We start from the raw sequence: 19,568 nt of genomic DNA, 5'->3' as shown, positions 1-19,568 counted from the left end.
CCCACCATTTCCTCTCGCTTAGCCTGCTTGAGCATGCGCAATTTCTGTCCTTACAAGCCAGCCGGCCTTTTCCCGCCCTTCTCTAGCCTTAAGAGGAAAGTGAGAGTGGACGCTCCTCCAGGGATATACCTGCGATGCCGTAGGGATACGAGGACCAGTAGGCTGCAGACATCATTTTGATTCTGAAGCTGAGGGCGCAAAGAACATACTTTGGGACTATTTGCTAGGCCGAGGGCCAGGAGGCGGGAAAGGGCGGTGTGGGCGGAGGGTCAGAGGTGAGAGGTCAAAGAGCTGCGAAGGGGGAGGAGCGAGCCGTAGTCGCATGGGGGCTCTTCATCTCCGGCTGCACAACCGCTAGAGCTAGGACGCGGGTCCTTCGCGTCCGGCGGAAGGAGGAGGGCGGCGGCGCTCTCAACATGCACAGCCTGGCGACGGCAGCGGTGAGTTGTTGCGATTGGATGCCGGTCTCCGCCTGTTTTCTAGCTCCCAGAGCCGGGCCCCAAGTCCAGCTTGCTCCTGCCCCTAAGCCGCGAGGTCCGGGATTCTCCGCACCGCGCCCTGACCGTGGCGGAGCCGGATCCTCGCCGAACCCCCCTCTTCTGGCCTCCCGCGCGGCCTCCGCGTTCTTTTCCGGCGCCGAGGCCTGGTCCCGCGGCCTCAGCAGGCCATTCATTGATTCATTTGCGCTCGGCGTCAGTTTCTGGACGCCGGTTGTGGGCTGGGTGTCTGCAGGGATGAGGATAATTCCACGGCCATTCGTTCTGGTCCCGTGCTCCCGGAACTCCTCTCTGGGAAGGAAATTGCTTCTAGCTCAAGATAACTTGCTTTGCATGTAGAAAGCCAGAAACCCGAAGTTCAGGATCTGACTTACGGTTCTCTGTGTTTAGAGCCTTCCTCGCGCATCTTGTTTTATCTTTTTTGGTTTTAAGATTAGGTTTTCTCTGTAGCCTTGGCTGGCCTGGACTCGCTTTGTAGACCAGGCTGGCCTCGAACTCACAGAGATCCGCCTGCCTCTGCCTCCCGAGTGCTGGGATTAAAGGCGTCGCCACCACCGCCCTTCTTGTTTTATCTTTTAATTAGAAAAGCCAATCTCGTATCACACCTACCTGAAGTCATACATACTGTGGCTTTCAGTTGAATTTAGAGAAAGTTGAGCCCTTGGCCTACAAGGCCTGTATGATGTGGTCCCTTAGTCACGTTTATGGACTCTGTTTTTGTCACTTGGCCCTTAAGCTCCGACCAAAAACGTATATGCACTTTCCGCTGCAAGATGCAGTTTCTAATTTCTCTACCTGGAATGCCCTTCTTAGGACTCTGCCGCCAAGTATGCACACAAGTCCGCCTCGGAGTGACTTTCCCTGACCATGTTCATAGTGGCGTGTAACCCCAACATTTTCTCTTATAAAACATTGATCCTGATATTTAATTATTGGATTTTGCCGGCCAGCGGTAGCGCACGCCTTTAATTCTAGCACTCGGGAGGCAGAGGCAGGCGGATGGCTGTGAGTTCGAGGCCAGCCTGGTCTACAAAGCAAGTCCAGAACAGCCAAGGCTACACAGAGAAACCCTGTCTTGAAACACGAAAACAAAAAAACCAAATAATTACCGGGTTTTTATTTTGTTTTGGGTTGTTTTGTTTTGACATGTGGGTTGTCTGTCTCCCTCTTGATGTCAGGGCCAGGTACTTGGTGAATCCTGTTTAACTTGGTTACCCCCACTGCTAGGACAATTCCTACTACAAGGTAAGCACTCAAATAATGCTGACTGAATGGCTACTCTCAACAACCATAGGTGAAGCAGGATAGTTTAAGAACACTTCCAAAGGTCAGTTCCACTTTGTTTCACCAAAGGGAAATGATTTCAGGAAGATATGTACTAAAATCACGTTATGAGACAACATGACATAATGACGAAATAGAACAAGAACAACTAACTTGAACGATAAATGAAATATTCAGGACAGATGTACTTGGAAGGCAGAGGCAGGTGGGATTTTTGTAGATTTCCAGGCCAGTGTGATGGCATTAGTGACACCCTGTCCAAAAAGATTAGAAAAATACTCACCAGAGCACGGTGGCAGTACACCTGTACTATTAGCTCAGGCGGGTCAGGCTTGCAGGTTCAAGACCAGCCTAAGCAACTTAATAAATAAAGACTATCTCAGAACACTTTTTAAAAAATGGTTGGAGATAGTAACTATAGCAGAGCACTTGGCCTAGCATGTATGACACCCTGGGTTCAGTCCCTAGAGACGCCTCCCTAAAAGTGAACAGTCTGATGGGCGTGATGTCATGCTTTTAAATCCCAGCCTGCAGGGAGGCAGAAGCAGAAAGATCTGTGAATTTGAGGCCAGCCTGGTCTAATTAGCATTTTAGGCCAGCCAGAGTTACATGATGAGGTCCTGTCTCAAAAGGGGGATGGGGCTAAGCATAACTGAGACCTATCTGAAAACTTGGGGGACTATGAGATGGCTTAGCGGGTAAAGACTCTTGTTGCCAAGCCTGATGACCTGAGTTGAATCCCCATAACTCACAGTACACACAAAATAAACTTTTAAAAAATTTTAAGTACATACTGCTTCATGAAGTTTGATCTGTCTTCTTTTCAGAGCCAGTAGTATTTTATATCCTGTATCCATGTTTCTGTTTATAATTGTTCAGGTTCTTAATTAGGCAATTATAGTTTCCATAGAGGTGTGTGTGTGTGTGTGTGTGTGTGTGTGTGTGTGTGATTTTATTTAAGCACAATTAAAGCATGCATGTAAGCCACGTTATTGCATCGCACAGCCTAATTGGTAACTCTGATGGCCAGCTGTACTGTTTTTTTCTTTGGTGGTTTTGTAGTTCTTCGAGGAAACTGAGCAATTCCAGCACAGTAAGATGGTTACACATCTGGAGCACTTTAAGCTCCCTTTTGGTGTATACCAGGAACTTCCAGAAGCTGCTGGGCAGCGTGCTTTGTTTTCTTGGTATTCCCATAATCATACTGGACATTAGAATTTGGCCTTTTAATCTTTTCTGTATCTTTTGTCAAGACCTCAAGGTTTCCAGTTATCCTTAATTTTGACATTGGTCTGACTGGTGCCAAATGGAATTCTTGATCCGCTTTTTGATGATCTTGCTTCACCAAGGTCTGAGGGCAACCATGAGGTCAGGCACGATTTGGCAGGCAGCAGCTGGAAAGAAGCCCATAGCTCCTTTTGTTCTTTCTTCTCCAATTATACATACTATTTGAGAAGCAGCAAATTGAAAAACAGAGTTGGTGATGAGGGAGTTCTTCAAGGTTGGATGGTTGGTTGATTTCAACATCTGAACATGCCCTCTTTCAAGATTTTTACCTACTTGTTTGCCTGTTGTTGTTGTTGTTGTTACTCCTTATGGCATATTAAGCCAACCATGGTGCTACATGCCTTTGGTCCCAGAACTTGGCGAGCAGGAGCAGGCATATCTCTGCAAGTTGCTATACAGACCCTGGTCTCAAAAGCAAAACAAACAAAAAACTTGTGGCACACTACTCATAAAAGGTTCTCAATATGTATTTCTTCAATTACATTTACCGTGCCATACATAAATTTTAAAATATTTGTTTTGCTGTTTGACCCTTATGGCTTTGACAAGTTCTTTGTACCACTCATTCATTAGGATAATTATGATACAAATTTGAGTCCATTTTCTTCACAATCCCCTATGCCCATAATCAAAACTGCTTGCTTTTCTTTTTTGTTTGTTTGTTTTGTTTTTTTCCTTTGGTTTTTTGAGACAGGGTTTCTCTGTGTAGCCTTGCCTATCCTAGACTCACTTTGTAGACCAGGCTGGCCTCGAACTCACAGTCATCTGCCTGCCTCTGCCTCCAGAGTGCTGGGATTAAATCCATGCGCCACCACGCCTGGCACTTATGTTATTTTGATCTGGGGGAGGGGGAGTGAAATTCCCAATAACAGATTATTTACTAGAAATTGAGAGGGAGTTGTTGGAGGTTGGTCTGATGTATTTTGATGCTAATTACTGCATGGGGTCTCTGTGACCCACCTTGCCTAAGAGCCTAACCTGTTGACCATCACCCTGGACAGGGCAAATAGGATAGGCATGGGTAGCTTCCTGGGTTTGGGGAGACAGAGAATCTTGGGAGAAGAGGGACCGGAAGAGAAGAGGAAGCAAGAGGCCATGATGGGTTAAGTGGAGGAGAAGCACATGGCCAGCTTGGATGGACACTTGGCCCAGATGATGATAGTTAGCAAGTATTTGGGATTATGGATGGAAGGTAGCTTGATAGAAATTATTAGAAGCAGATGGCATGGGATACCTGCCCCACTATGGGAAGGAGTTTAGAAGATTAATATCTGCCCTGCCCTAGGTTAACTAAGGCTGTTTAAAAATGTAACAGATGTCTGTTTGTGTCTTTCACTGATTGCTAGCGGGTTAGAAAATACTGCTGTAATAATAGTTATAGGCCTAATGATAAACATTATTAGGCCACACTGATAAGTTAACAACAACAGGGAGTATTACACACAGCAATGCCCACAATAACTTGTTTTGAGAAGATGCTTGGGTTTTGCTTAATAATGAAAACTTCTTTGAGGGGTGGGGATATGTGTGGAAACCAGAGGTCAACTTTGGGAGTTGTTCCTCTGAGTGGTACTTGAGGTGAAGTCTCTGACCTGGATCTTGCAGTTGGTCTAAATTGGCTGGCCAGTAAGCCTCAGCAATGTTAGGATTGCAAACATGGGCCGCCACAGCTGGCTTTTTACGTGGGTTCTGTACATTAAACTCAAGTCCCATACTTTCATGGCAAGCGCTTTACTGACTGAACCATCTCCCCAGCACTAAAGCTGCTTTATTATTTATTCATTTTATTTTATTTTTTTCTGCTGTGAATTGAGTTTAGGGCCTCATACATATTAGGCAAGAGACCTACCACTGACCTATTTCCAGCTCTCTCTTTTTAATATACAGCAAGGAAACCATCCCTTTAGCAGGGAGATAGGAAATACTAGTAAAGGACAATAAAGACACTAACAAAAGATGCTGAGGTGGTTGAATTATTCGTGCTCTTGCCACTATGAGATATATCCTAACATTGTCAAAATGTTCTTTTCTATTTAATAGGAACAGAAACCAACGAAGGGTTATTTGTAAGATTAGTAAATGTAAGCGGGCAAAGGGAGATAGATAGCTGAGCCGGTAAGACCACTTGCTGCTCAAGCATGAGAACCTGAGGTCAGGCTCAGCTCACATAAAAAGCCAGCTGTGACTACGGGTCTGTAGCCCAGAGACAGAAGGATCACTAGGGTTTGCTAACTACCAGCATAGTGCCAGGTTCAGTGAGAGACCCTGTCTCAAAGGAATGTGGCAGAGAATGATTGAGGAGGTCTCTGTGTACATCTTGGCCCCACATGTATATATACCACACCCACACTCTTACTGTGTAAATAAGTAGAATACTGATGATTTCAGGGGAGAAAGTCGCTAGTTAGATGGACTTGGTGGCTCAGAAGATAAAGTGCTTGCCTGATGGCCTGAGTTTGTCCCCAGAACCCACATGGTGGAAGGGAAAAAAAAAACTCCCACAGGTTGTTCTCTGACTTCCACACATGTACCATGACACATACACGTGCACTAAATAAGTAAATTAAAAAACTTTAAAGTAGATGATCATTGACTAGGTTCATAGACTAGTTAAATGACTTTCTGTGTTAATAAGTAGCATTGCTTTTCTATAGACTTACTGAGATAAGTAGAAGTTATGTCATTTAATCTCCTGAAATGGCTATTATTGGTCATTAAACAGCCAGAGTAAATGTTTAGCATAGTCATTAGAACAACTTTAATAAAAGTTCTTCACTGATTTCTACTGACGATTTTAGCATCCCTGGACACTGTGTGTGTGTGTGTGTGTGTGTGTGTGTGTGTGTGTGTGTGTGTGTGTGTGTGTGTGTGTGTTGCCCTTGACCATAGGTACATACTGAGCCAGTTTCCCAACTCATTTTATTAGCATTGTCTTTAATCAAATCCCAGGTGCCCTACTCTTGGCAGGAAAGTGGTCGATAAGATTGATTCACTGGTTGATCTCTGTGAGTTCGAGGCCAGCCTGGTGTACAAAGTGGGTCCAGGACAGCCAGGGCTACACGGAGAAGCCTTGTCTTGAAACCCCCCCCCCCCCCAAAAAAAAAGAAAGAAAGAAAGAAAAACCCCATCAACACCCAAATTTTCAGCTCACCAAAGGGGATGACTTTTACAATTTACAGATAAATACTTATTTAAAATAATTTATGAATGTCTTTCTATTCACATTAGTTTTGTGATAAATGGGATAGCTATTGATGGCTTACTTAAGTGAGTATCTTTCCTGAGACGAGTTTGGTTGAAAGTAAAAATGTTAGCTCCTGTTTTAATTTTTTAATGTTTTTATTTTTTGAGGTTATAGTATAATTCCATCATTCCCTCTTCCTTCCCCCAAAACTCCCATGTACCCCTACCTCCTCGCTCTCTGAAATTCATGGCCACTTTTTATTTTAAAAGCAACTATATATTACTATATTCAAGTATATATTCAGTTGCCTTAAGGACTGCTGTTACTAAAAGGCCAGGGTGGAATGAATAGGGATGATAAAAATGAAGCTCCCATGTAGGCACCAAACTACCCTTCTGCTGCTAGAATGGCTGCAGAACTGAAGCTAATGCCTTCGCGGGCCTCGTTACCACCCATTGGAAGGGGTTCTGGATCAGTGTCACATGGAGACTGCAACCTTCGCAAGTAACTTGTGGAGGAAGTGGTTATGCCTTTTGAGGCATTGGTCTTAAGGATGCCTGTATCACTGGCGGGGGCACTGTCTGCTGGCATTAAATCAGCTCTGGGAAGGGAATATATGAGGATGGGACTTGTTACAAGAGTGTCACAGCACGCTGTCTGGCAACTGACTACCAGTCACGTTGAGGTACAGGGGTGCTGAATACAAGTTCCAGTCTGGTTCTTAGTGGAGTTTATTGGTGGTGGTGGTTTGTATGACAAGATTTGTGAGAAGGTTGCCTGGAATGGGGACTGACCAGGGTAGTTTTTTTTTTTTTTTTTTTTTTTTTTTTTTTTGGTTTTGGTTTTGGTTTTGGTTTTTTTTTTTTGAGACAGGGTTTCTCTGTGTAGTTATTATGTTGAAGGACTTTTTCTATGAGAACTAGGCTAGGACTTATATTTTTGTGAAATTTTTAAGGTGGTGTAATGATCTAAACATGTATCCTTTCTTTTTTTATTTAGTATGGTCCGTATCAAGCTATGAATTTTCATAAAAGGCTACATAATATTCCGTTATAAAGGTGCACCCTGATATATTAAAGCCAAATAGGTTGAGTTACTTTGTATCAAATATGTGTTTAGTGAAGCTCCTATATGTATAAAAATACGGTTATAGGGCTGGAGAGATGCTCAGAGGTTAAGAGCATGGTTGCTTTTCCGTGGGTCCTGAGTTGAATTCCCAGCAACCACAAGGTGGCTCACAACCATCTAATTTGAAGTCTGGTGCCCTCTTCTGGTGTACAGGCACACATATGGGTACCACACTGTGTACATGACAAATAAGTCTCTTTTTAAAAATACATGTTTATAAAGTTCTACTGCAGGGTAAGACTTGGTTTAATTGAAATAAATTGACATATGTTTTCTTGTTTTCCCCTGAAGCCTGTGCCTACTGCACTGGCCCAAGTGGACAGAGAGAAGATTTATCAGTGGATCAATGAACTGTCTAGTCCTGAGACGAGGGAAAATGCTTTGCTAGAGCTAAGCAAGAAGCGAGAATCTGTCCCTGACCTTGCACCCATGCTGTGGCATTCATTTGGTACTATTGCAGCACTTTTACAGGTGGGTATATATCCACAAGTAGGAATTTAGTCGTGTTTATCTTATTGCACTTCTATTTTTCTCTTCCTTTGGTCAAATGATTTTTGAAGACTTTAGAATGGTTATTTAAATGTTAATATTTTGTATTTGTTAAATGCATCTTTTGGGGATCTACTCAGAAGATTGAATTTAGTTGGTCTGAGAGGTAGGCCTTAAAATCTGTGCTTAACAGGTGAATCTAAGAACTATGTTGAGAAACCGCTTTTAGAAGTATGGCAGGATAGATCTGTATAGGAGGGAAGAATACAGAAATATAGAAATAGTATTAGAACCATAGGTGTGGTCTGAGGAAAGATATTTTTGAGATAAAGGTGTAGCAAGTATAGGATTAAAGGTGGGTTTCTCTATGTGTTAAGGAATAAACAACTGCATCTGGTAAAGTGGCTCATTGGGTAAAGGCACTTGCTGCCAAGCTTGACACCCTGAACTTGATCTCTGGTTACAACGAGAAATGTGAATCCTGCAGGTTGTCTTCTGATACATGTGCTGTGATGTGCATACACACCACACATACAAATAAGACAAAGAATAAATAACTGAAATTTAAGACAGGCCGAATAAAATGGAGCAATACCAAGGTATTAGAATAACCGTCCTATGAAGTTTCTCCCCAAATTACTAATAGTCTTCCAAATCTGTTAGTGTTACAGATGGGTTTTCAGCTAAAATAAACAGAATTGTATTCAACATGGGTCTCATTATAAAGTAGAAGAAGTCCTAGATTTGATTCCTAGCATCTACATTGCAGCTTACAACCAGCTATAACTCCAGTTCCTGGGGATCTGGCCCTCTTTCTGGTTTTTGCGGGCATTGTGTACATGTGGTGCACAGATAGTGCATGCAGGCAAAACACACATAAAATGCAGGAAAATAAAGACTAGCTGCAAAATCTAGAAGTATAGGAGCCCTAGTTGCTTCCATAGCAGTATTCCTAGAAACACGCAGGAAAAGGTCTTGCCTAGTCTAATACCCTTCGATGAAAGAATGAATGAGTTTCTGCAGGAACTAGTTAGTATGCTGTGGCGTTAGTAATAATTTTGTGATTAATTAATTATGTGGAATTCTTTGTATTTTTCAGGAAATTGTAAATATTTATCCATCTATCAACCCTCCAACCTTGACAGCACACCAGTCTAACAGAGTGTGCAATGCTCTAGCATTGCTTCAGTGTGTAGCCTCACACCCAGAGACCAGGTAAGTGCTTTGAGTGTGTTAATGGGGGTGGATGGGTATTTGATAGGAACTTACATGCCTTTGCTGAGTGATCAGAGAAAGGACATGCAATGTAACATGTGGGTATTAGTCTTCAGAAATTGCTCAATTTTTATTTATTCAAGGCAATGGCTCTTTTTCTTACAAGTTTTATTAGGGTAAGGTTTTTTTGTTTGTGTTTTTTGTTATGTTTTTGTTTTTCTTTTGGTTTCTCAAGTCAGGATTTCTGTGGGTAGCCTTGGCTGCCCTGGACTCCCTTTGTAGACCAGGCTGGCCTTGAACTCACAGAGATCTACCTGCCTGTGCCTCCCGAGTGCTCGGATTAAAGGTGTGTGCCACCAACCCCACCCCACCCCACCCCCAGCTTGATTCCATACTTTTAACATAGTAGGAATAGTTTACTAATTTAGTGATTTGCTATGTTGTAAGAGGAAAGATGTTGCTTAGTTACCTTAAAAATACTTTCTGGAAGCTGGGTGTGGTGGCACACATATTTAATCTCAGCACTAAGGAGGCAGAGGTAGGTGGATCACTGTGAGTTTGAGGCCATCCTGGTCTACAAAGCGAGTCCAGGACAGACAAGGCTACACAGAGAAACTCCCTGTGTACAAATAAACCGCAGCGAATAATCCTGGTTTTCTCTGACAGTCTGTGAAATCACAGGTACGGAATTAATCGATAGGTGTGTATATCTGTCTAAGGGCATACACATGTGCCTAGCTGCCACTCCTGTCTGGATGCTTGCAAGGACTAGAAGATTCCCCTGTAGCTGGAACTACCAAAGGCAGTTGTAAGCTGCAGGAAGTGCATGTGGGCACTGAACTCAGGTCTCAGCAAATGCTCTTAACCACTTAGAAACATCTTTTCAGCCTCCTGGAAGATTCTCTTTAGCCTTTTGTTTTGTCTTGTCTTGTTTTAGACAGTGTCTTTAGGCTGTTCCCAAACTCTTTAATTCTCCTTTAGGCGGGTCTCTGAGCGCTAGGATTGTGTATCAATGTACAGTTGCACATTGGCTTTAGCATTTGTGGCTTGAGTTTATTTTTTGTTTGTTTTTAACCTATAGTGGAGTACTTTTGAGTTAGTCAGTTTTTAAGGTTTCAGTGAAGGTTGAAAGTAAGCTCTGTTGCTTTAAATCACCCTAGCCTAGGTTGCTGTTCCACATTGACACTTTAACTGAGTCTTTATGGTGTGCCAGTGAGGGCAGAAGGTGCTCTTCTAAGCAGTGTAGACATGTCTAGCTTCTGTGACTGAACTTGTAGCCCTCAACATCTCTGATTTCTGACAGTCAAATATATCTCCAGGTATTGACACATGTCTCCTAAGGATCAAAATTATACACTTAACAATGTTGGTCAACTAAAAAACAATAAAATTATTTTCTAAAGATTCCTTACTCTGGGTCAGGTGTGATGGCACGTCTGTAATCCCTGCACTGGGAGGCAGAAGCAGGCAGATCTCTGTTCGAGGTCAGCCTGGTCTGCAAAGTGAGTCCTGGACAGCCAAGGCTACACAGAGAAACCTGCTTAGGGGTGGTGGGGAGCATATATGTGTGTGTATGTATTCGTTTCTCTAACAATCTCACTTGTTTCAGGTTTAGAAATGTAATGTTTAGAAGTAACTCTGTGTTCTGAATGTGGTTGTTTTTTTCTTTCAGGTCAGCTTTTCTTGCAGCACACATCCCACTTTTTTTGTACCCCTTTTTGCACACAGTCAGCAAGACTCGTCCCTTTGAATATCTTCGGCTCACCAGCCTTGGAGTTATTGGTAAGTTATTTTTTTGTTTTTGTTTTGTTTTTCTGGAGATGAGGAGCAGGTGATTGAACCCAGGGTTTTATGCATGCTAGGCAAGCTCTCTACCTGCTTGAAAACTTAGCAGGCATCATTCTTCTTTATGTAATGTTTTTTCTATTTTTATTTACAACCGAGATAGTTATCCCATTGCTCTTATCTTCCCCTTCCCACTCTCTCTCCTTCTGCCCTATTCCCCTCCCCTAGACCTCTAACAGGGGCCCCTCCTCCCCCACTGTCTGACCACAGCCTATCAGGTCTCATACAGATATCCTGCATCCCCTTCCTCTGCGGCACCATTCTTAATGTTAGTAAAGCTGTGAGGATCGGAAATCAAGATTTGATTTTAGCACCAAATATAGAGGGAGTAAAGAATAATTTTATGTTAACTAAGTTGAGTGAACTTAATTCAATAACTCAGAGCCTTGTACTAAGCTAATGCTCTTAACACTGACCATTTTCCCTACTTGCTTTATTTTTATTTTGTAAATTTTGACACAATGTCTTATTAAATTACCCAGGCTGGCCTTGAGCTCACAATCTTACTTCAGTCTCATGAGTGTTTTGCATGATAGGCATATATATACCTTTGTGTATGGCAAGAAGTTAATTCAGTAAATTTTTTTTTTTATACCTTTCTGTTTTAATATTTTCTTCATGTATAATGTGCCTACGTGAATCAGTACCTCTCTCTCCCTCTCCCCTTCTTCTCCCTCTCCCTCTTCTCTAACTCTGGATAGCCCAGGTTGACCTTCAATTCAGCATCTTCCTGTCTTACCTTCCCGGTGCTAGGATTACATTCATGACTCAACATCTGACTCGTTTGTTGTCTTTGGTTCATATGGATTCCCTGACATGGAAATCACAATCTATACATCACATTAAATTCCATAACTTTTTTCTTTTGTTTTGTTTTGTTTTTTGAGACAGGGTTTCTCTGTGTAGCCTTGGCTGTCCTGAACTCCCTTTGTACACCAGGCTGGCATTGAACTCAAAGAGATCCACCTGTCTTTGGCCCCCAAGTGCTGGGATTAAAGGCATTGGCCACCACACCTGGCTAAATTCCATAGCTTATTTTTGAGCTGGGTGTGGTCCAGGACAGCCAAGCTAACAGAGAAAACCCTGTCTCGAAAAACAAAACACAAACCAGAAAAGCCTTATTTTTGATGAACAATACAGAGTAAATGTATCTTTTCTCTAAAATAATTTTTCTTGTTCATATTTTCCTTAGGGGCCTTGGTTAAAACAGATGAGCAAGAAGTAATCAACTTTTTATTAACAACAGAAATCATCCCTCTGTGTTTGCGTATTATGGAATCTGGAAGTGAACTTTCCAAAACGGTATGTGCTTTTAAATGAGAGTGAGCATTGTTTTGGCTCTGGAGCTACTGCTTTTTAAAATGTATTTACTTGAGTGGGTGAGTGACTGTGCCATGCCACACCTGTTGAGATAAAGGACAATTTTAGGGAGTTGGTTGTCACTGTCTACGTTGTGTCTCTGCTTTCCATCTCATTACAGGTGCATACTGCTGCATCTGGCTTTCTGTGTAAGTTCTGGGGGCCAAACTTGGGTCATCAATGTCTTAGTTAAGATTTCTCTTGCTGTGATTAATATACTGTGACCAGAAGCAACTTGAGGATGAAAGGGTTTGTTTCATTTTACAATTTATAGTCCAGTATCCAGGGAAGTCAGAGCAGAAAGTCAAGGCAAGAATTGATGCAGAAGCCGATAGAGGAGTGCTGCTACTGGCTTGCTCTGCATAGCTTGCTCAACTTTCTTAAAGCACCCAGGATAATCAGCCTTCTGGCTTCAAAGAGCACCTGCACACACATAGTGCACATAAAATTCTCTCTCAAATTTGGAACAATCCTTCTACCTCAGACTCCTGAATACTAGAATTATGGACATATACCACAATACCAGGCTTGTATTTATTGGGGGGGGGGGGAGCAGCACTTATAACACTTTGCCCATAGTAGACACACTGTAATAAACGTTCTTTGTCAAGGCTGTCATGAATGATCAAATAACCTGGGAAATATTTTTTAAATGCTGGGGTAAGTCTGGAGAGATAGTTCAGTGGTTAAGAGCACTGGCTATTTTTCCAGGGGACCCAGGTTTAATTCCTTTCACCCATGTGGTGGTTCACAACCACCTGTAACTCCAGTCCCAGGAAATCCAATGCCCTCTTGACCTCTGTGAGTAGTATTACATGCACATGGTGTATAGACATAGATGATGGCAAAACACCCATGCGCATAAAAATGGACAAGTCTTTTTCTTTTTTAAGATTTGTTTATTTCTTATGTATACAATGCTCTGCTCTCATGTGTACCTACACGCCAGAAGAAGGCACCAGCTCTCATTATGGATGGTTTTGAGTCACCATGTGGTTTCTGGGAATTGAACTTGGGACCTTGGAAGAACAGACAGTGCTCTTAACTTCTGAGCCATCTCTCCAGCCCGACAAATCCTTTTTAAAATCTGGGACTGGAAAAATGGCTTGTAGTTAAGAGCACTTAATGCACAATCATGACAACTGGAGTTCAAATTCCAGCACCCATATACCAAGCTGCACATCCTGTGCACACCTATCCCCAGTTCTGAGTGGATTGAGATACGAATCACTAGGGTTTGCTGCCTTCCAGCCTAGAGGAAAACACAAACCCCAGGTTCAGATAGAGACCCTGCTTGGAAGGAATAGGCAGAGAGTGATAGAGAAGACCTGCCACCCTCTTTGGCTTCTTCACAGATCTACCCCCATGCAGTGTACACATACTCATGCAAATACACACATAAATCTTTAGTAAATGCAGATGTGCAGATCTAATCCTAGACCTGCTGTGAATGCTTTTCCGGGGTGCTAAAGTTTAGTTGGAGAGGTGGTTAGTTGATTGGCTGGTTGTTTATGTGTGTTATGTATGTGTGAATGCACAGCACACATATGAAGGTTAGAGGACAATTGCTTCTCTCCTTCAGGCACGTGGATCTTGACTATTGAATTCAGGTTCTCAGTTAGTGGCAAGTGTCTTTACTTGCAGGGCCATCTCACTGGCCTCACTGATTGGTGGTTTAATCCTAGGTGAATATATAATGTAACTAATCAGCACATAAGAATTTTTACTGTGATTCCACTTAGGTGAAATTCAAAAACAAGGCTAAAAGCTCACCAAGTAATACTCTTATTAATGAATTTGCTCTTTGCTGTGTGTGTTTGTGTTAGTTGCCTATTGCTGTCATGACAAATTAGCAGAATTAACTGATGGCTTAATTTGTAAATGTATTCTCAGTCTAGAAGCCACAAGTCAGTTTCAACAAGCTAAAGTCAAGCCAGGTAGAGCAGGGCCATGGCTCCTCCGGAGGCTATAGGGGAGAGAGCCCTTTTTTCCCCACTTCTAAAATTGCATTCCTTGTGTCCATTATACATGGTTCCCTTCTGTCTACGAAGCAAGCAGTTGAGCGTGTTCACATATCATTCTTTTACATTCCTCTCTCCTTTGTGGTTAAATCTCCATCTCTCTCTCTTAGAATGATGTCAGGGATTCTTAGGACCTGTGTGGGCAATCTCTAGCTCAAGTTCCCTAATCATATCTGCAAAGACCCTTTTTCACATGAGACAACACTCTCTGTGTTTGGTAATTAAGACATAGCTGCCTTTGGAGTATATTATTTGGCCTATCACAGTATTATATCCAGTGGAACAATAACAGCAGTTGTTCTGATGGCACCAAAGAAAGATCATTGTTATCCAGCCAATGTCTGCCAGCGAGCATTGTGACTCCTGCCTGTAACCATAACATTTAGAAGGCTGAGGCATTACTGTGAGTTTGAGGCTATATAGCAATGGCTACAGAGTAAGATCCGCTCTCAAACCTTTTCCCCAACATAATGATTGTCTGATTTAAAATAGGAGCTGGAGGGTAGGGTTGAGCTCCTGTTCAAGCTGGTTTGGTACTCACTATATAGGCCAAGGTGGCCTCATTTTACACCATCTCCTGGTAATTATCTAGTGTTTTCCCTTTTATATAAAATGAGAATGATGGTATGTACTTCATGGCTTCAACAGTAAAAGTAAGGCCTATAAATTGTCTTTAGAAAAAAAAATCCTGACATATAGTAATTGTTCAGTGGGATGTTTGTTCTTTTGTGTTATGCTTGATAAAGTTATGTACAATGTACAGGGAGCTCTGCTTACTCTATTTTTGAATGCTGATTATGCATAGATATGGTTAGCTAAGTAAATGACAAGTCTGAGCAGCTCCTTAGACTTGCTTTGTTTTACTCCAGGTTGCCACATTCATCCTTCAGAAGATCCTCTTAGATGACACTGGTTTGGCTTATATATGTCAGACATATGAGCGGTTTTCCCATGTTGCTATGATCTTGGTGAGTACTTTCCTTTACTCTCTTTGCAATCTACTTCTGATCATATAACTTGTCCCTTTATAACTGGCTGAAAACTAAGTCTTCTAACTGGAAATAACTGTTTTGGCCAGGTACAGTGGTACATGCCTGTTATCTCAGTATCTATAAGGCAGACAGAGGTAGAAGGATCACTGCAGGCTTGAGGCCAGCATGAGTTCCATACCAGCCAAGTGAAGCAGCAATGCTTCGTCCCAAAAATACTAGCTGGCATGGTAGTGCGTGCCTTTAATCCCAGAACTCTGGAGGCAGAGGCAAGCAGATCTCTGTGAGTTCTAGTCCAGTCTGATCTAGGCTAGCCAAGACCACCTACAGAGACCCTGTCTCAAAAAGGAAAAAATAAAAATCTTGGAAACTTCTATAATGGTTCTTAGATGATCTAATCTCCGGTGTCAATTAGAATTATTTTGTGGCTTTTCTCCCCCTACCCTTGTTTTGGGTAAAACAGGGTAAAATGGTCCTGCAGCTATCCAAAGAACCGTCTGCTCGTCTGCTGAAGCATGTAGTAAGATGTTACCTTCGTCTCTCAGATAATCCCAGGTAAAGATTTAACCAGGACTTTAGGGAAATAGTCTCATGAGTGGATTCCAGTCTCTTGCTCAGGTCTTGTCTTGAGGATGGGAGTCTCATGAGTGGATTCCAGTCTCTTGCTCAGGTCTTGTCTTGAGGATGGGAAAGGATATAACTCTACTTTTTTCTAAGACAAACTTAAGTTCCTGTTAAAATGTCAAGTTCTAACTTAAAGCCCACTAGATAAACCAGGCATGGTCGTGTATGCTTTTAATCCCAGTACTCAGGAGGCATAGACAGGTGGATCTCTGAATTCAAGGCCAGCCTGGTTTATAAAGAATTCCAGGACAGCAAGGGTTATTACACAGAAAACCCTGTCTTGAGAAACAAAAACAAAAAATCCACTAGTTAGATCTTTCCATTGTAATTCTGTCCTACCCTGAAATTCCAGAAAGTCCAGACAGTTTGGTTTGGGCTCTCTGTGGCTACTCCAAGTAATCAGAAAGACAAGTGTTCTTTAAAGATCCCCTGCACAGTCCCATAGCCCAGGGCACTTTAGCTTGCAGTTCTCAGCTTCCTGTAAGGTGCTGAGCTTATTATTACCTTTTCTTGGTATGTTCAAGATCTCTGCCAGAGTCATACACTTTGTAGATGTAATGCACTTCAGAAATGTTTGACCTTTTGTCTATTAATCCATAATTTATGCTGAAAGCTACATGTTCAGATTCTGCCAAGCCACATAATGGAGTGCTTTTTGAGTCCTTAGTAATGGAGGTGCTTGATTAATGTGAACGCAGTCTTTATCCACTGGTGTTATTTGAGCCCTAGCTATTCTTTGATCATATTGTCCTGTTTTTCAGTGGTTCCTTCTTTTCCCTTCAAGTTTGCAATATGCTTACTATAAATTCTACCTGTTTGAGTATAGAACTCTGTTCAGAACAGCCCTGTGTGGAGTTTGCAGATTTCTAGATAAAAACTGCTACAATAGTTTTTATTATTCATCTTTTATTAGGGCTTTCAAATACAAAGTTGAAGCATTTCTATAAAAACATAACTGGTGTTAGTATAGGATTAAAATCCATTAATTTAATCTCAGCACTCGGGAGGCAGGGGCAGGCGGATCACTGAGTTCGAGGCCAGCCTGGTCTACAAAGCGAGTCCAGGACAGACAAGGCTATACAGAGAAACCCTGTCTTGAAAATAAATAAATAAATAAAAATAAAATCCATTAATTTATCATATAAATGAGGCCATGTCTGATTTTAGAGTGTATAACTTTTTAGTAATTTAATTTATCATAGCTATGTCTGATGGTATTTTGACAGTGTTTATTATAATAAATCAAAACAAAGTTTAGACTGAAGTAAACTATTGTACCATTTTATTCCATTTTGTATTTGCATGAAATCTGCATTTGGGTGTGGTGAAAATATTTGTGGACTACACATTCTAGGTATTTCTGAACCTATGTATAACACCTGCTTTAAGGGATTCTAATAGTTTCTTCGTGTAACCTGGCAAAGCCATAGATTTCTAGAAGATTGTATATTTATATCTAAGAAGGGGCTCTTCCCAGCCCCCAAATTTGGGTTTATTTGTTGTCTTTCTGGTTGGTTTGTTTGTTTCTGATGTAGGGCACGCGAAGCACTCAGACAATGCCTCCCTGACCAGCTGAAGGACACAACCTTTGCCCAGGTGCTAAAAGATGACACCACCACAAAACGCTGGCTTGCACAACTGGTGAAGAACCTGCAAGAGGGCCAGGTCACCGATCCCCGTGGAATTCCCCTGCCCCCTCAGTGATCCTCCCTTTTCCCTCTTACTGCTCCCCTAAACTGGGGAGTGGGGGGTGGAACCTATGAGGAAAACAGCTCAGGTTTTATTGCTGACTGGGAATAGACAACCTCAATACTGAACCGCACTGGAGGAAAGGGGCAAAGTACCCCGCTGAGGTGTGTGGGCTGACTGGAGGTCCTGGATCCCCCTGCTGCTCCCAGGAATTGGGCTCCTGACACAGCAGTCTGCCACCGCAGCCCCAGGAGGGTGTCAACACCAGCAAATGCTGTTCTGCAGCATGCCCAAGATGACCCTGCTTCTGAACGTCTACCTAGCCGCTGGTAGAGAGGAGAAAGGGGGACAGCAGCAACTCTAGGCATGGTGAGCGCCTGGGACCAAGCCATGTGGTTTTGTTTTGTTTTTTTTAAACTCTGCCTTCCTGGAAGACTTAAGATGTATCTGTTAATTCTCTCTCTTACAGTATTTGTTTACTTTGGGTTTTCTTTAATCTCAAGAGAGGGGTGTGTTGAATGGACAGAAGCTGTAGTTTTCAGCAAAATTTTGTCAATTGGCACTGTTTACGAGTCTGTTAGCTGCATATGCTCAATAAAAAGTTGATCTGAGCATTGCATCCCCTCTGGCAGACCAATAGCTCCATCAGGCTGTTGGGTGGAATGGGAGGTGGGGGAAGAGGAAAGCCAAAGGACAAGCAGGAATTCTGCGCCTGTTCCCCTCTGCCCCAGTTCTTTCCTTCCCAAGCCTGGCTGCTGTGAGGACCTTAACCTTGTTTTTGGCTTTAGCTGTTGGCATTCCCAAATCTCAGCATCCCCCTTTTTACCACTTAAAGCAGATGTCTTAAATTTACCCAACCTTACTGAAAGAGAATTGTATTAGGACAGGAAGGATGGCAGTCTTCAGAGCCAGGTCTTCAAAAATAATTTTCAGGTGTCTTCTCAAAGGGAGCAAGCGCCTGGATCCAGGTAGTAGGCTACGGGATCCCATTCTTATAGTGTGAGTTTCAGTAGCACCATCATCTCTCCTCGTGATTATACTTGAAACAGTAGTCGCTGAATGAGTTTCTTCCGATTTAAGATGAATAGCTGGACTTGGCTGGCTCAGTCTCCTCCCCCTTTAACATATTTTCTTTGGTCTATGGAAACTACAGGGTTGCCACTAAAATGTTTTTTGTTTTGTTTTGTTTTTTAACTGGTTGATAATGGAAGCGTTCCCCTTCCATCTCTGGGCTTGAATCTATAACCTATTGTTGTAAACTGCCTTTCTTTCTGTGACCCTTCCAATTGTCAACCCTTTCTCTTTCTCTCTCATCCTCTCATCTCCATTGATAGGATTATTGATCCAACTCTAGAGAGAGACCAAATCTTCAACCTACATGTCACACACTTGGAGACGTCTGTGAGGAGTTTGAGGCAATTGTGTAAAGGGATGGATGCTATAGAAAGCTTTGCAGAGGCAGTTGTGCCAACCCAAGGGCTCTTTAAGCCGACTTCCAAAAGGGGAGCCGGCCTTGTTCGTTGGCTTCTGCCTCTAGAGCCAAGAAAGTAGTAACTAAGTAGCCTAGATTTAAGAGGGTAGAATAAACATTTAATCCCCTGCCATCCAATTGAAAAGGAAGACCTGGCCTCAGGCCTGAAGAGGAAACGTCTCAGAGACAGAACAGCATCAACTTGATACATGTCTTGACCCCACAGCTTGTGATCTGAAAAGTTCACTAGGGTACCCTGATTTTTGAAATCCACCTTCCTGCTGAGCCAAAGTGTCTCATTCTTCTCCACTAGGGGAGCAGCTGAGGCTTGGGGCCTTGCTCCCCGGGACATTCTCTCCATCTTTTGGTGCATTGGCTATGTTTCTGTGCCAATAGTGTCTTAATTCATGTCCCATGTATCCTCAGCTGGCCTTGGAACCTACAGAGGAGTTGGGTGGGGAGGGGTGCAGTGGGTCGCACTTCCTG

General features: G+C 42.6%; 1 protein-coding gene across 2 annotated transcripts; it reads left to right on the top strand.

The window, feature by feature from the left end:
- The first annotated feature begins 7 nt into the window (after positions 1 to 7).
- Positions 8 to 18,019, top strand: Cnot9 (CCR4-NOT transcription complex subunit 9). Of its 2 annotated transcripts, none has more exons than XR_007831481.1 (8): positions 8 to 440; positions 7,672 to 7,851; positions 8,969 to 9,084; positions 10,757 to 10,866; positions 12,122 to 12,231; positions 15,179 to 15,277; positions 15,762 to 15,916; positions 15,969 to 16,115. XR_007831481.1 is itself a non-coding variant. In XM_051154096.1 (8 exons), exons 1-8 carry the CDS (start codon positions 417 to 419, stop codon positions 17,624 to 17,626), a joined length of 900 nt encoding a protein of 299 aa, XP_051010053.1. In that variant the 5' UTR covers positions 10 to 416; the 3' UTR covers positions 17,627 to 18,019. The 2 variants fall into 2 exon arrangements, 1 of the variants encoding a protein (XP_051010053.1); XM_051154096.1 differs by lacking the exon at positions 15,969 to 16,115 and adding an exon at positions 17,458 to 18,019 and having other exon boundaries at positions 10 to 440; positions 15,762 to 15,853.
- The last annotated feature ends 1,549 nt before the right edge of the window (positions 18,020 to 19,568 follow it).

The sequence above is a fragment of the Acomys russatus genome, chromosome 12, assembly GCF_903995435.1.
Source record: "Acomys russatus chromosome 12, mAcoRus1.1, whole genome shotgun sequence".
NCBI lineage: Eukaryota > Metazoa > Chordata > Mammalia > Rodentia > Muridae > Acomys > Acomys russatus.
The sequence above is the reverse complement of the archived record's forward strand: the minus strand, read 5'-3'. Positions and strand labels throughout refer to the sequence as shown.